At 46.7% G+C, this 15,950-nt stretch overlaps 1 protein-coding gene across 6 annotated transcripts in view; it reads left to right on the top strand.

Moving 5' to 3' along the window:
• Positions 1–15,950, top strand: part of PRKAG2 (protein kinase AMP-activated non-catalytic subunit gamma 2) — a 286,173-nt gene that overhangs the window by 222,463 nt on the left and 47,760 nt on the right. For 4 of the 6 annotated variants that reach the window (XM_046669514.1, XM_046669517.1, XM_046669513.1 and 1 more), the window contains one exon: positions 9,417–9,523. In XM_046669514.1, coding sequence (XP_046525470.1) covers positions 9,417–9,523 — 107 coding nt within the window. The remainder of the gene's footprint in view (positions 1–9,416; positions 9,524–15,950) is intronic. The other 2 variants (XM_046669518.1, XM_046669515.1) reach the window with 1 other exon arrangement.

Genomic DNA, 15,950 nt, shown 5'->3' with positions numbered 1-15,950 from the left:
TCAGACCCAGATTGGAGTCCCGTTTCTTCTCCTTAATGTCTGTGAGACCTTAAACAAGTTATTTCAAGCTTCAGTTTGTTCATGTGTAACTAGGAAATAATAATAGTACCTAGCTAATAGGATTCTGTGTGGATTAGACAACATGGGCACGGCGTTGACTTCAGAGTCTGCTGTGTAGTGCAGGCTCCATAAACAGAACTGTGATGGTGACCCTAGAAAGGACAGAAAAGGCACCGAGCGAAATTTAACAATCGGGGTCGCCGTGAGCACGTCACCCAGCAGCCACTGTTATCTGGCGATGGCTTCAGTGCCTGTGCGGTCAGACTTTCCCCGTGTGTGTATTGTCTGTACTACCCAGGTGGCAGCATTTGCGATTGGCTATTTGAGTTGATTTATCCCCATTCCTCAGAATCACCCTGCAGGGGAGATTAGATTGTCTCCATTTTATAAATGAAGAAATTCCGGCTGCGGAGATTAAGTGATTTGGTCGAGGTCACCCAGAAGGTGATGGCAGTCCTGATCTAGGTTTGGTCCAGATCAGCCCTGTTCTTTCTTCTGCGCTTGCTCCGTGTGAGCTCGGAGCACCTGGAGTGCCCGCTCGAGAAGCCTGGGGTGCTGCCGGACAGAGCCGAGGGAGGAATGAGGCCCGTGAGCTTATGGAGACATCTTCTGTTGTTAGTGCTTCACTCTGTAAATCATTGTCTCATATTTTGATTTGGAATTGGCATGCCTGACAGTGCGTACACATATTGGAAGAACAACGATGTGTCGTGTTAGAGATAGCCAGAGGGCCCGCAGCAGGGGGATCCGTTGTATTGCTAAACCCCAAAGGTGTCCTCGTATTTGCGGACATACATTTAAGCTCTGGCAGACCATCACGTGTCAGTATGAGCCAGAACAGCATTCCGTGCAGGTCTCGAACTGCAGTGCGCTTATGGGGACCTGGGGAGGCGCGGTCTCAATTCACCTGAGTGAACTGATGGAACTAGGCTGCCCCACTTGGGATTCAAGATGGTTTGCTGTATATATTCATTTCTCTCTCTTCCCTCTTAAAACCCTACTGAAATGACGGCACTCATTGAAACCAAATACAAAAAGTAGTCTTGTTCAATTGAAAGAAAAGCGTACTTCTTGGAAAAGACCAATAAAGTGGATAAACTTTTGTCAAGTCTGTTCAAGAAAAAAATTAGTGAAAATACAAAACATTAGAAATAGGAAGGGTTTCTTTTTTTTTTAAGATTAGCACCTGCGCTAACAATTATTGCCAATCTTTTTATTTTTATTTTCTTTTTCTCCTGAAATCCCCCAAGTACATAGTTGTATATTCAAGTTGTGGGTCCTTCTAGTTGTGGCATGTGGAACGCCGCCTCAACATGGCCTGACGAGCGGTGCCATGTCTGCACCCAGGATCCGAACTGGTGAAACCCTGGGCCACGGAAGTAACCACTCAGCCATGGGGCCGGACCCAGGGCTTCTTAATTATAAGTGCAGAGATTTAGAAAATAACATTACAGGAAACCTGAATATATAAAACTGTATTGATAAATTTAAAAATCTTTTCAATCACTTTTGGATAAATTTTATCAATTTGTATTTCCCTGGTTAATTATCCCTTTCATCAATCACCATAAAAGAAATTAAAAAGTAGTTAATTGAATTGTACACTTTAAATGGATGAACTATACGGATGTGAATTATGTCTCAAAAAAGCTGTTTTTTTAAAAAAGTAGTTAAAAGTTCACCCTTCCTCTGTTCCTGCAGAAGAGGCCTGTTGATGGGTGAATCCTGTAAAACCTTCAAGGAACAGTAATGCCTGGGTTCTTTGAATTATTTTAGGGCACAGAAAGGATGGCAGCTTTCCAGCTCATTCTGTGAAGCTAGCTTGGTCCTGACATCAAAGCCAGAGGATCGCACACAAAGAAGAAAACAAATGGTTCACCTGGCGTTTCAAACATGGGCAGAACTCCTACATAAACATCAGCAAAGTGATCCATGCGCTGTTGTGACCCAGCAAGGCTTTGTCCTAGAAATGCAAGAAGACTGCAGTTGATTAAGAAGTCCGCTAAGGAAATAGTGTCAGCAGAGCAAAGGAGAAAAACCTCCAGTCACAAGAGATATTGAAATAGCAATTTGTAGAATTCAAAATATGCTCCTTTAACAAAATCCCTGATAAACTAGAGGAAGAAGGAAATTTCTTGAAGTTGCTGACAGCCTATCTGACATAAGCTGGCTGGGGCGGCAGCCGTGTGGTTCCTGGCATTCTCATCATCAAGGTGGTTCTTGCTCTGCTGACCTCTCTGGTGCTTGGGCCCTGGTCCCTGTCAGCTGACCCTGGTCCTCGCTGTTGCTTCAGCTTAGTTATTGGGTTCTGTTTCCTGAAAAACAGATTGGCTGTGGTAGATGCTTCAGTCGTGTGGTTCCTGGAATTAAACCTGCAGCCATTTGAAAACTCTGGTGGGAATCACATATAATTTCAAGGTCACTGCTCTGTGACATTCCTTAGGGGGTTATTGCAACTAATTTTGAACTGTCTACTTGGGGAAACTATGTGCCTTTCCTTATGCACACTTTTCCTTCTTTACTAATAACTCTTTGCCTGCCTCCCCCCTTAGCAGAGCATGTGCCGTTTCCTCTTCAGCGGAGACTTTCGCCCCCAGCACACATGAAACAGAATGCAAAAAGCTTGGAAAGGAGAAAATTCTAATGCACTTCATTTATTCTGCTCCCTTACAAGTCTTGTAAAATTATTTAAACTTTGACTTTGTTAACTTTGTGTTTCTAAGCACTTTAGAAAAACTTGAGTTTAATCTTTTCCTTATGCTTATAACTTCACGTTCCCCTTTTTTGCTTATTTCTTGCTCAGCTGTTTTAAATGGTTTTCTAAACAGAAACGATACTATATGAAAAACGTAGAATAATAAAAGATAAATTTTAAAATAACGTGTTGATAATCTTTTCCTTATGGAATTACAACGAAATATCTGTATATTAAGTTAAAATTGTGAGGATTGGGAATAAGGAATCAGGGTTTTTTTTGTTTTTGGGGGGGTTTTTTAGTGAAGTTTGGGGCAATGTATAAATTTTGTTTTAAACCGCCTTTAATGCTTACGCACTCAGCTCTTTAAGACATGGTCTGAAGCTATTACTGTGACCTGTGAGATGACTTAAAATACTGTGTTCAGTCCTGGTCAGTAAAAAAGGTGGGCGTCCGGCTCCGTGGCGGGCATGTTTCTTTCCGCTCTCGGTGCCTGCTTTGGCCCAGCAGATCCCCTGGAAGTGGTGGCCGGACAGTACTTGAAAAACCATCCCCTGAGGAGAAGCCACTGGTCCCTATGAGGCTTGCACCCAGTCCATCAGTCCTGTAAGCCCCCTGGGCCCCACAGCTCTGTTAGATTAAACTCGGTGACTAGCTGGTGGTTTGCGTTTGCCACGGAAGATGTCGATAGTTGACTTAGTTGTGACAGCACACGGACGGGAGTGATCAGAGTGAGCAGTTACTCTCCTCTCAACACACAGGCTTTGATTATGTTCTCTGATGTGACATGTCTCTGGTTAGAGTGGTTCACTGGGGCGTTTGGCCCAGAGCAAGCGGGATTCTGTGTGGTGCTGCCGGTGTAGCGGCCTTCTTAGAGACTCCGGGAAGGGAAGGTCGTTGAAACCAGCCTCTCCTTCCTTCACTTCGCGTGAGTGAGTGAGCCGCGTCCCTCGGCCCCTGTGAGACCCTCGAAGCCGGCCTGCCAGGACCTGCCCTGCCACCCTGTCTTGCTGTGTGTTCTGTTTGTCTCCCTGCTTTAGTCTTTCTTAGACTAGCAAATTATCAGTGACAGGCTGTCCTCTTCATGTTCATACATTTAAATAGAAATACCAGAGAATCACACCATATTCTGGCACACTTTTTACAGATTCTTTCTAAGTTAAATTCTATGTAAATAGGTTTTAGAAAAAGTAATTTATGACTAGTGATTATCTGTGAAGTGTGAATTTGTCAGGTTGTTTTGCTCTATATAATAATGTGAACATTTTAAGATCTTCTGCAATTTTATCCAATTTCAATTACATTTTTTTGTCCAATAAAGAAAATAGCTTCAATATAAAAATATCTTGGAAATATTTTTAAAGTTTAGATCAATGCTGTTTCTCTTTTAAGAAAAAAAACTACAAGGGGTGCTTCCATGGGTAACTTATTTCTCTAACTAAAAATATCCCTTTCCAGCCCTTCAAGCTTGTAAAGGTATATAAAGTTTCTGTACTGCTTGTTAAATCTAGCTTCACCAGTATTCTTTTAAACTTGTGTGCTTTGTTATCATTCTTCTCTCTGAGGACAGCAATGGAAGGGAGTTATCTCAGATTTGTACTTGGTCCTCTGCATTGTACTTACGTGTCTTATGTGACTGTGGTTTAGCGGGCGTGAGCTCGTCCTCCGATCGGGTGCCTGTCCACTGCCTCAGAAAGCCACAGTCTAAAGGAAGGGCAGACCTATAACTTTAGTGCAAGGCATACAATGACTCGGAAAGAGAATTACTCACAAAGCCCTAATGGGAATGCCAAAACTGGAGCAATTACTTCTGACTCAAAGGTCCTAAGGAGATGTTACAGGAGGAAGTGGCCTTTGAACTGAACTGGGAAGGTGTGTTAGTGTCCTGAGGCTGCTGTAACAAATTACCACAACCCCTGTGGCTTAGAACAACAGGACTTGATTCTCTCACAGTCTGGGGGCCGGAAGTCTGAAATCAGGGTGTCAGCAGGTCTGATCCTTCTGGAGGCTCTGAGGGGAATCTGTTCCTCCCTCTCTCGTAGCTTCTAGTGTTGTCTGCAGTCCTTGGTGTTCCTTGGCTTGTGGCCGCGTCACTCTACTCTCTGTCTTCACACGCCTCTGTCTGTGCCTGTGTCTTCTCCGCGTCTCTCTTTTATAAGGACACTGATGTTGGATTTAGCGCCCGCCTTAATCCAGGCTGATCTCGTCTCAGAATCCTCACTTTAATTAGGTCGGCAAAGACCCTTGTTCCAGCTGAGGTCTCCTTCTGACATTCTAGGTAGACATATCTTTTAGGGGCCACTAGTCAACCCACTGCCAAAGAGGAGGTAGGATTTCAGTAGGCCCAAGTGGGGCGGGGAGGCGCTGTTCTCGAAGAGAGACTAGCTCGCACAGAGCAAAGGCGGAAACAGGGAGCACGTTCCCAAAGTTCAAAACCTCCTTTGGAAAGGAAGTATCAATGCTGTCCTGAGTGTCGGATTCCTGGGGGGGGTGGCGGGTTGGGGTGAGATAGCTGCAGGCCCTGAGGGATGGGGCTGTGTTGTGCAGTGGTGAGGACTCGTCGAGGGTGGCATGTGGTCAGCCTACTTTCAGAAAGAGAAACGCGTACTTCCACGCTTTTCTGGTCACTGGGCTTAATTGTATGCATTTAAACATAGACGTCGTGTTTTTCGGATTGTTTTGTTAGCCTTCGCAAATTAAACCCTCTGACACACTTTTTCCTGGTAGTGCTCTTCAGCAGCTCCCTCCGACAGTGATGTCAGGTCAGCGGAAGATGGGAAGGCTAGTGAGGTTTAACATCATCCTGCAGACACATTCCTTTCGTGGACCACTACCCCAAGTGCCAGGAAGTACTCTGTAATTATGCTGCTGCCAGTGACATAGAAAATAACAGAAGCAAGGATGGAACATTGTGATAATATCTTAACTCCAATTACCTTTTGAATAATGAGAGTTTGAACTTTTTGCCTTTGCAGGAATTTTAATAATGCATTCCAAACAACCTGATATTGTTGAATATGTTTGTTTTTTTTTCATTTAACTCCAAATTACTCTTATTTTCTATTTCAATACATTTCCTCCTTCAGGTGCCATTCGAGTCTTCATCATGATGTAAATAATGCAAATAGTGCCATCGGTAATCAGGAAGTTTATACTAAATGTGGAAAAGCAGTGGCATTCTATAATATTTTACTTTATTTTCCTAACTTAAAATGGTAACTTTTAATAATAACTTTCGCTATTAATGTTGTTTTATTACAGCAATAATAATCTATCCTTATAACAAATCAAAATACATTTTATTATAACTTGTTTTACATATTTAACATTTTGCTTTGTTTGGTCAAGTTTTTATTTTATGGATCCTCCTCAAAACCCATAACCCCTGTCTAATCGTGAGAAAAACATCAGACAGACATACAAGGAAACGAGACATTTACCAGCATGGCAGACATCATCCTTGGCCACGTGGGAGCAGTGATGCAGAAATGGATCCGAACTTTCTAGGCAGCTATTATAAGATCTTTCTGTGTTCAGTTCTTTCCTATGTAAGACTCGTATTTTCCGACAGATAAATGTTTCGAGAAAAATGGAATCACACTAACTTAAATTTCAGCCATCCATTCAGTGCCTGACACTGACATTCATTCGTAGGCTGATTCTTGTCCTGTGGCGGCACTCATGGTGGTGTGATGACAGTGACGTCTCTCTGCACTGGTTCTAGTATCTGTGAGGCAGCGGCACATTCGTTGCCCCTGCAGAAACTCCCAGCCTCTGGCACAGGGAAGCTGTTGGTAGCTGATGCTGTCTTTGCCTCGCCTGCATCCAGGTTCTCTGATGTCAGCATCTCTGCGCTGTGAGTGCAGGGCAGAAACACCAGAAGTCATGCCCCAGGGTCACCCCTAACCAGAGAGGGCAGGAGTGGTCCTTACAATGAGTTTTATGTCCTTGGCAGCCTCAGCTCTCATTACACAAAGCTGTAACCTCCTTATTGACGATCTTTTTTGACTTTTTCTTCCCCCGTCTCACTTCTGCAGGCCTCAGGGTCAGCTTTGGGAGAACCCACACTAAGACCATATGCAATGAATAGTTATTGACTGAATTATTAATATAGTAGATGGGTAAGATCCTGATCCTTTAAAGAAATTGTCATCCAAGAAGGGAAAGAATATTAGAGCTACACAAATCACGATGAATGAGATATGAAGTGATGGCTGATGAGAACGAGAGGCAGGATGCTGTCTGTAATCAGAGGAAGAAGTCATTTTAAACTTCCTTCCTTCCCTTTCTCCGGGCTGTCGCCCACATCTGTGATCATATGTGATCCACTACTCCTGTCGAGTTGTACACGTCCAGGTGCCCTCATTCTCCGCCATGTGTGAGCCTGGGGGGCAGAGACTGGGTCTCTCATGTTCACCTGTGTGTCTCACACCGGGGACAGTGCCTGGCAGACAGTAGCACTCCACAGGTGTCTGTGGGACCCGTGTGTTCATGAGCAAATGAAGCGGCAGAGTTTCCTGAGGAGAAGTGTGGGGGTCTTGGCCTCTGATTTAAATCCCGCCTTGGGCACCTCCTAACTTGTCCTTACTTGGCTTCTCCTAGCTTCCGTTTGCTCATATGTAAAGTGAAGAAATTAAGGCATACCCCTCAAGGCTGTTACATAATTTAAATGAGGTAATTTATTGTAATACCTCGTATTACAATACAAAAATGTCTGCTCCACAGCGAGCACTCAAATGTTCACTTTTTTTGTGGTAAGATGGCATTTGAGGTTGGGTTGAAATTGGACAAGAAAAAATAGAGAAGGATGTTTAAATTAAAGCAGAATGAACCGCTGCAAGGCTGTGAGGTTAGAGGCAGTCAGGGACTCAGCAGGGAGCTGCCTGGACATGAGAACAGGCTGTGAGAACCTAGGGTCACAGAGAGGCCAGGCCGCGGGGCTCACGAATGCCAGACGACGGGGTCCGACTTTATTCCACAAGCAGACAGGAGATATTTGAGAAGGGAACTGTCCAGAAGTTGACAGGAATGATGGAATTATGAATTATAGTACCCTGAAGAGAGGTCAGAATTGAAAACAAATTTGGGAGTGGCTCGCATGGTTTATCAAGAAATTGGCAAACTCATCAGCGTATACTGAGTGTTTGCCACAGAGGAAACAGAGACTGACAAGGGCTCCTCTCCACAGTCAAGGAACTTGGTATTATGCTGTTTAACGCTTACTTTGCTAATGAGTATATACAATAAAGTAATTATTTCTTCTCAGACGTTTGCCAGGTAGTCTAAATCTTCTCCAAGTGTACAGATGAGTGTGGGCTGAGTGGAGCTGTCAGAGAAGTCTCTTGGAGGTGTATGCCTTGAGCTGAGCCAGAAGACAGGAGTTAGTCACTGCAGGCACGGACAGAAGGGCTATTGTCCCAGCTAAAAGCACAGCTTTGCAATCAAGAGGCATCTGGGTTCAAAGTTTGGTTCCACAACTTCTCATGTCCTTGAGCTGAGGTCTAGTGGAGGAGTTAAGTGGGCCAAGAAGAGATGGAAAAAGTACTCCAGGCAGAGGAAACAGTAGTTGAAGGCCCTGTGGAAGGGAGCGTAGCATTCAGGAGGATTAAGACTTGGTGGCTGGAGGAAATACTGGGGTGGGGGCACATAATTGGGGAGGTGAGTGGGGGCCAGACCTTTCAGGATAGGCTCTTGTAGGCTACGTCCAGGATTTTGTCCTTTTTCTAAAGGAATTAGAAGCGATTGAAGTGTGTTCAAACCGGGGGTGTCATGATTAGATCTGCACCTGGCAAAACCATTCTGGGTGCAGTGTGGACCTTGGCTGAAGACAGGGAGATTGGAAGCAGAGAGACCTGTCAGGAAGTTAGGGCGTTTATCGGATCTGGGGTGGTGGCCATGGAGGTGGAGAGAAGTGGATGGATTGGGGTATGAACTCTACAGTGCATCGAGATAAATTGGTAGGGTGAAGGAGACCATATGACAAGGTTGACACCTAGGTTTCTGCGTCATTAGTTGGATGGTGGTGTCGTGCAGTTTATATATAAATATGCTAGAAGCTCCACAATGCATTGTCATTCCTTTTCTCAGTTGTCAATTAACTTTTACAGAGATTTAAATTATAAAACACGCGTTTTGTTTGTGTGTCCGTGTAGTGACGTTTTTCAGTGCTGTCTCCTTGTGTAGATCCATATCTTCGTTTCAGATGTATGTGAATGGCACCTTTAAAAATTTCTTTAATTTCCAATTGTTCATTGCTAGTATATAGAAATTCAGTGGCATGTTTTTCATTTTTTATTAACTCTGCATTCTATGACCTTGCTAATAACCTCATTTTCTTTTCTTAGATCTGGAAACATTTTTGTAGATTCTTTTCTATTTTCTAGGTAGAAAATTATATAGTCTTCAAGTAAAGACATTTTTGCTTTTTCCTTTTCGATCTGTGTGCCTGCCTTTTTTTCTTGCCTCATTGCATCAAGGACTTCCAGTACAGCGTTGAATAGGATTAGCACGAGTAAACAGCCTTACCTTCTTGTTCCCACAGGGAAAACATTTCTTGTATTCCATTGAGTCTCTTAGCAGTAGGTTTTTCATACATACTCTTCATCTAATTAAGGAAGTTCTTTATTATTACTGATACTTGCCTTTTTTCTTTCCTTTTTAGCAGAAGACTCAGAAAGTGGCGTTTACATGCGATTCATGAGGTCGCACAAGTGTTACGACATCGTTCCAACCAGTTCAAAGCTCGTTGTCTTTGATACTACATTACAAGTAAGTGTGCCCAGTTTTCCTGAGTCTTTGGTGTACTGTTTGGATGGCTGCTTTTATAAGGTAGTGTGAATCCAGCAACACCAGCAGACATTGTTGAGTCCTTTGTGCCTGTCGGGCACTGTGCTGAGGTTTCATCTGAATTTTCAGTCTTTGTGGCAGCCTTTTAAGGAATGTACTGTTATGTCCTTTTTCTATAAATAAGGAAACTCAAATTCTAGAGTGAAAGAACTTAAATCGCAAAGCCTAATCCACACGTTGTCGAATTTAAGAGCTGAATCCACAGAACTGGGGAGCGACGGGGTCCGGAACTTGAGCACAGGTCTATACCATGGGTGATGGAGCCTTAGTCGTTAACTGTTAGACTGTAGCGGCTCCTTTGGGAGATCCTGATCTTTTTTCTTAGTTGTTTAGTAGAATATATATAAAGAAATTTGAAATAAGACTGGGTAAAAAGAAAAAATTACTAGCGTGGGTAAGCTCTTGAGAGAGAACTTAATTGGTCTCTTTTTAGCAGAAAATTTGAACCTGATCATTTTGGTACTAAGATTGAGCTTACTGCAGCTCATTTTATACCAATGTGACTTATAATCATAAATGAAAAGTCCTAAATAATACCTTAATGTAACGATCAAATTACATCCAACTTAGATAATAAAATGTGTGTATACACGTATCTACACGTATGCATTTAGCGTCTGTATTTATATATACATCTTTGCCAAGTGGGATGGTGTTAAGGTGTGGTCCCAGCAGTAGCCGTGGAGCCTGGGATTCCTGGGCAGTCGGGCTTCATTCGAGTGCAGTCCTGGGAGAGCCCGCCGGGCCTGGGGGACCTGGATGGGCAGAGGGGGGGTCTTGGGCAGAGATCCGTGGAGGGCGCCCCCGCTGGCTCCTCAGTGGAACTCGGGGGGTCAGGTGCCCTTTCGAGTCCGTCCCAGTCCCTTTCAGACTTGCCCAGGCTGGGCCAGCTCTGCCGGCGCTCTGGGACCCGCCCCGCCCCGCCCCAGCGCACTCTGGGGCTCCCAGCACTGCCCCTGCGGCTCTCCTTCAGAGGCGCCTGGGCTCTTGGGGCCACTTTGCTGCATTCAGTGCCTGCTGCACAGGGTTCTCAGAAATGTAAAAATGGTTTTGTTCTTAATTTCATTTTCCACTTGTTTTTTGTTAGCATATAGAAGTACAACTGATTTTAGCGAACTGACCAGATATCCTGTGACTTTGCTAAGTTCACTTCGGACCAGGTAGCCTTCAAGATCCCTTCTAAAAACTTAAGATTCTCTTGTTCTCTGACACTGAGGACAGGGAAGCATCCCGTAGTCTTACAGAAGGGAAAGCGGCAGACAGTCACTTCTAGGAAATACATTCTGCCACTGTAACTGCAGATTTCAGTAGCAAAACAAATAGAAGTTCTCAATTCCCCCAATAAAGAACTACCAGAGCAGCCCGTGCTCCCACCCCGCCGGAGGCTTCCTTTTCCAAGCACCAGACCTCCTGGCCATTCGTTTTCCACCAACAGCAAAGCGACAGGAGGTACAACCTGTGTCGGCTCTCACTTCCTCAGCATTTCCCTTGCTGTGAAATAGACTGTCTTCTGAATTTAGAGTCCAGCCAAAGTGAGTAATACATGGAAAATGTGACGCTTTATGGGTTGTCAGAGGTCCCTAATCCTGTAAATGTCATTTCCCTAATTGATGGGAGCTGTGCGTGCATCCTCTCCTGGAAGCCACAAATCCCCAGAGGCTCTCGGCTTTGAGGGAGCTAAGCGGGAGCGGGGGATCTTTTGGCGCTGGTTACAGCAAAGCTGAAGATGCGGGTGAAAGGGGTGAAGGGAGTGTCTTCTAGACACAGACGGTAGTAGTCGTTGATACGTCTCCAGAGCAAAGAAGGCGAGCAGGGAAGGCAGTACAGGGGTGGCAGCGTACCGGAAACAACCTGAGTGTCCCCACTAAGAGACTACTTAGAGCGCTTCTGTAGAGGCGTGCAGTAGAATACCATGGAGCATTTAAGAAGAATGAAAAAAATGTTTGTCAAGAATATATTTATTTTTTAAGTTAAAAAAGCAAGTTGCAGAACAATACGTATTAAGACCTAGTTATTCTGAGGGTACAAAGTATCAGAGTCATAACTGGTCTGGGGACCAAAGTCAACCATTTGCAGGTAATTAAGGCGTTAAGTCAGAGAGCAAGAGGGCAAGGTAGCCTTGAGGCACATTGGTGCTGTGCCGGTCCAAGCACACGGCTGCTCACGGTCCTTGTAAAGTGGTGGGGAGAGAAGGGATGTGTCCGGGCAGCAGCAGCAGGTCCCCCAAGATCCACATCTGGAACAACCGCTGCACTGAGAGTCACCGCGTGATAGTGTTTACAGTAATTCCAGGACACGCAGTCACATGCCAGACAGGCGGCTTACCTGGGACGTGGTGTAAACCTCCTCTGCCTCTCCTCATCTCTGCACTTCCCCCAGGATGATCGCCTGCATCTGATTGGCTAGCCTGGCAGCAAGAGGAAGTTCCAGAGGCTTCCTTCTTGGTCCTTCTTACCACAGTGCCCCTCCCCCGTGGGTCTGAGAGCCAGCGTAGGGGTCCTGCCAGTCGTCGGGATATCATTTTCAGTTACACATTCAGGAACTGAGGAAGTAACCACAGCGTGGTCTGCAGAGCTCCTGAGCCCCTGCTGGTTCACCTTAGGCCAGGACTCCACCTGTCACCTGAAGACCATAAGTCCCCCATTTCACTAGTGACCACATGGCATTTTGAGTTCTAGTATTGGCATCCTTTCAGAGCGAAGGTCTAGTAACCCTGAAGAGCCTGCATTTGCTCCTCCCAGTGCATGGCCGTTCTGGTAAGTGGGGGAGTAACAGTGTGTGCAGGGGTAGAGCTGGAGACCGCTTCCTCAGGGACCTGGCCTCCCTCTGAGGGGGGGCCTGGGTCTGTGAGCCAGCCGGGGTCTGGACACTGGCTGAGAGGACTCAACTCCATCTGATGACTTGAGTCAGGGTTTTGGCCCCTAGATTTAGAGTTTTTCTTATTATATAGGTCAAGTGTAAGCCTTTCAGAAGGCATTGCATCTGTGTCATTCCTAGGGACCCTGTAATCAGCTAGCCACCGCCACACCACCCGTGGGTCACAGCATGCTCATCACCGCACACGTGCTCACCCTAACTCAGGCAGGTCAGCACCAGCACCTGCCTGGCCACCACAGGGCCCGACGTCCACTGGACTCAGTGAACCGTCCTGGGCGCCATCTATTGCCCTGGTGTCTGGCCTGCAGTGCACAGCCAGCATGGAGCTTTTCAAGGGTGGAGGGGTTCCCCCTCCTCGTACAGTTCTCAATGGCTGGGTGGGGGCGTGACCTCTGGGCCCTTTCGGGGAGTATCTCTGGGGCCCCACGTGATGAATCTGCCCTGAGCCTGTGGATTCACTCTTCATTATGCCACAGAAGTTCTGGCATCTCAACCTCGTTAAACACGGACTCAGCAATGCCCTGTATTTCAGGCAGTCAACCCAGAGAGCTTTATAGCCTCTTCCAGCTACATACACTAAACATTAAATCCACTTTTCTGGTAAGCCCCCCTATATCAATAAATTCTGCCAGATCTGCTGTTAAAGTCCACCTTCTTGGTCCAACATTATTAGAAGCTGTTCTCACGCTTACTTCCCAGATTTCTGCAGGTGTGAAACAGCAAAACCTTACCATTCTTCCCATGCATAAGCCGTTCCCCTCTGGAGCATACTGGAGTCCGCAGTCACAGGTCCAGTGGCAGCAGAGCAGCTGTGGTTGTCTGGAGAATGATGCTGGTGTAGAGCATCTGCCCAGGAAAGCTTGTTACTCGGCTTCCAGGGGAAGAAAGGTGATTCTGACACTGCAGAGCCAGCTGTTTGTACTGCCGAGGGAGGCTCAAGTAACTCCAGGACTCAGGAATCTCAGCTTTGTCTAGTCCAACTGATGTCCCTGTGCTGGGTCCTAGGGTCACACTCCTTCCTAATTAAGGTCCCAGTTTTGATGTCAGAGACGTTGTGAGGCTGTGAATTCAGTGATGGTGAAGTTCTGCATCCGTCAGAATTACATTTTGTGTCTGATTTTGGAAATATCAGCCCTGTAGCTACAAGATAAAGGGCTTTTTAGGGCTGCCCTAGAGCCTCTCGGGTTCTCCAGCTGTGACCAGAGACCGTGACCTGAGCTTGTTGTTTCTGCTCTGTACAAGCCCAGCGTGCTTGCAGGACGACGCCCGCACCAAGTCCTGTGGTCCTCTTGCTGCCATAATGGCCAGAGCAGCAGCCACCTGGATCCCGGCACCCCTGGGGACAGGGGTGGTGGTGACACCACAGTCACAGTGACTCGTTCCCTCTTGATGCTACTGCCTGCCCAGGGCCACCGGGATCTGCTTTCCCACTGACCAAGAGCTCAGCACTGTGTTCAGGACAAGGACGTGAACCCAGTCCCAAACCCTCTATTCCCAGAACCCCGTCTGGTGCCACTTTCTGTATCGGTCAGGGGCCAGTCAGGACACAGAAGCCACACTAGCCATGGAACAGAAAATTAACATAAGTGATGTTAGTTGGATATCAGTTAACTAGATAACGGAAAGGGTAAATACGACCTCTAAGGTGGTATTCTCAAAGTGTGGCTCCCAGACCAGCAGCATTCCACATCATCTGCATTATGGGAAATGCAGATTCTCAGGCCATCTCGGACCCACTGAATCAGAAAGTAGGGGTGAGGCTCGCTGCTTCATGTCTTACCAAGTTAAGTCCTTCTAGAGATTCTGATGTCCTCTAAGGTGTGAAAACCCCTGCTGGGAGGTATCATGGAGGCCACAGGGGCCTCTGGTGCCTTCTGAAGAGGATGCCTTCGAGCTGGGGCTGTCTCTGGGTAAGAGCGAGGGCGTGGGTGAGGCTCGTTCTGCACATATCAGGAAAATGACGGACTGGAAGGAAACGGGTGCCCAGTGGAGCATCAGTGCTAGGGTGAAGCCCACAGGGACTGCTGTGGTCTGAACTGTGTCCCCTCCCCCTCCCCCCCCACCAAAGTTCCTGCGTTGAGTTCCTAACCCTCAGTACCACAGAATATGACCTTCTTTGGAAATAGTCGTTGCAGATATAATTAATTAAGAAGTGTGGGTCCTCATGAGCCCACAAGGAGCTCAGCCCATGGGGTGATGAAGCCCACCACAAGAAACCAGGACATCAGTCAGGACTGTGAGCAGTAGAGACTAGGGCTCGAGGGGGTTGAGTGGGGAAGGGCACTGCAGGCCAGGGGCACGGGGTGGGTTAGGTGCAGGAAGACCACACGGCGTAAGTGAACTCCAGCCCGGGTCTAAGCTGCATAGGCAGAGCTGGGGAGTTAGCTGGGGGTGGAAGAGAAAGAAGTGCTGGTCTGCTCAGGTGGGAAGAGCAGATGGGCGTGTGAAGGCACCAGGGTGCTGGTGCAGTAGCCCCTTCTTGCTCCTGGGCTTGGGACACAAAGTCTTCCAGAACGGGCCCTGCTGCAACCGGCAGCCAGCTGAACGTGGAGTTCTTAAAGCACTTGCTCACTTCAGCCTCAAGCCTGGGATCCATGGGAGCAGCTTCTCTTTGGGAAAAGGGAGATTAAAGCCTTCCCCAGGGCCGTACCAAGCCCACCAGAGGCCCCCGACTCCCAGCTGCTTGGTGAAGGCTGAGGCGGAGGCAGGCGAGGCTGGCGGTCAAACTGGGGTCTTCAGCCCACACCCCCCACCGTGAGTTGGGAGAATCTTGCTTTCTTCCCTTCATTCTAGAAAGGAAAACAAGGCTGGCAACTTGGTATAATGAGACCTTTTACACCCCGCCTGTGCCGCTTGTCCAAGTCTGGTCTGAAAGGTAGTAAAGAGAAGCTACAGTGACGAAGAGTTGCTTGGCAACAAAATAAATAAAGTAGTGCTGGATTACAACCCAAAGTATAAAATACCCTGAGTCCATGCTGATACAAAGGAGTGACTGAATAAAAGTGAGGGAGAACAGACTAATGTCCCATGCAGAAGAATCCAAATGATCCATGCAGATACTCTACCCTTAGGAGGTGGAGCCTGACTCCTCATGCCTGCGTGTGGGCTGCACAGTGACTGCCTTCCATAGAGTACCACATAGAAAGGGGGAAGAGAGAAGAGCAGCTCACAGCAGAGAAACCTGACAAACCTGACAAACCCTGCCTCAGCGAGGTGAGCAAGGTCAGCGTCAACCCTTGATATGGCGTGACGAGAACAGCTGCTTACCTCTGTGGGCTTCCTCCCCAAAACACACAGCCCCAGTTTAGTCATGAAAAAACATGAGACAAATCCCAACAGAGGGACAACCTACAGTATGCCTCACCCATCCTCCTCACAGCTGTCAGGGTCATTAAAAAACAAGGAAAGTCTGAGAAACTGTACAACCAAGAGGACCCTAAAGAGACATCATGGCTAAATGTAACATGGGCTC

This window comes from Equus quagga, chromosome 8, assembly GCF_021613505.1.
Source record: "Equus quagga isolate Etosha38 chromosome 8, UCLA_HA_Equagga_1.0, whole genome shotgun sequence".
Classification (NCBI taxonomy): Eukaryota; Metazoa; Chordata; class Mammalia; order Perissodactyla; family Equidae; genus Equus; species Equus quagga.
Note: the sequence above shows the minus strand (reverse complement) of the source record. Positions and strands in the feature narration are given on the sequence as shown.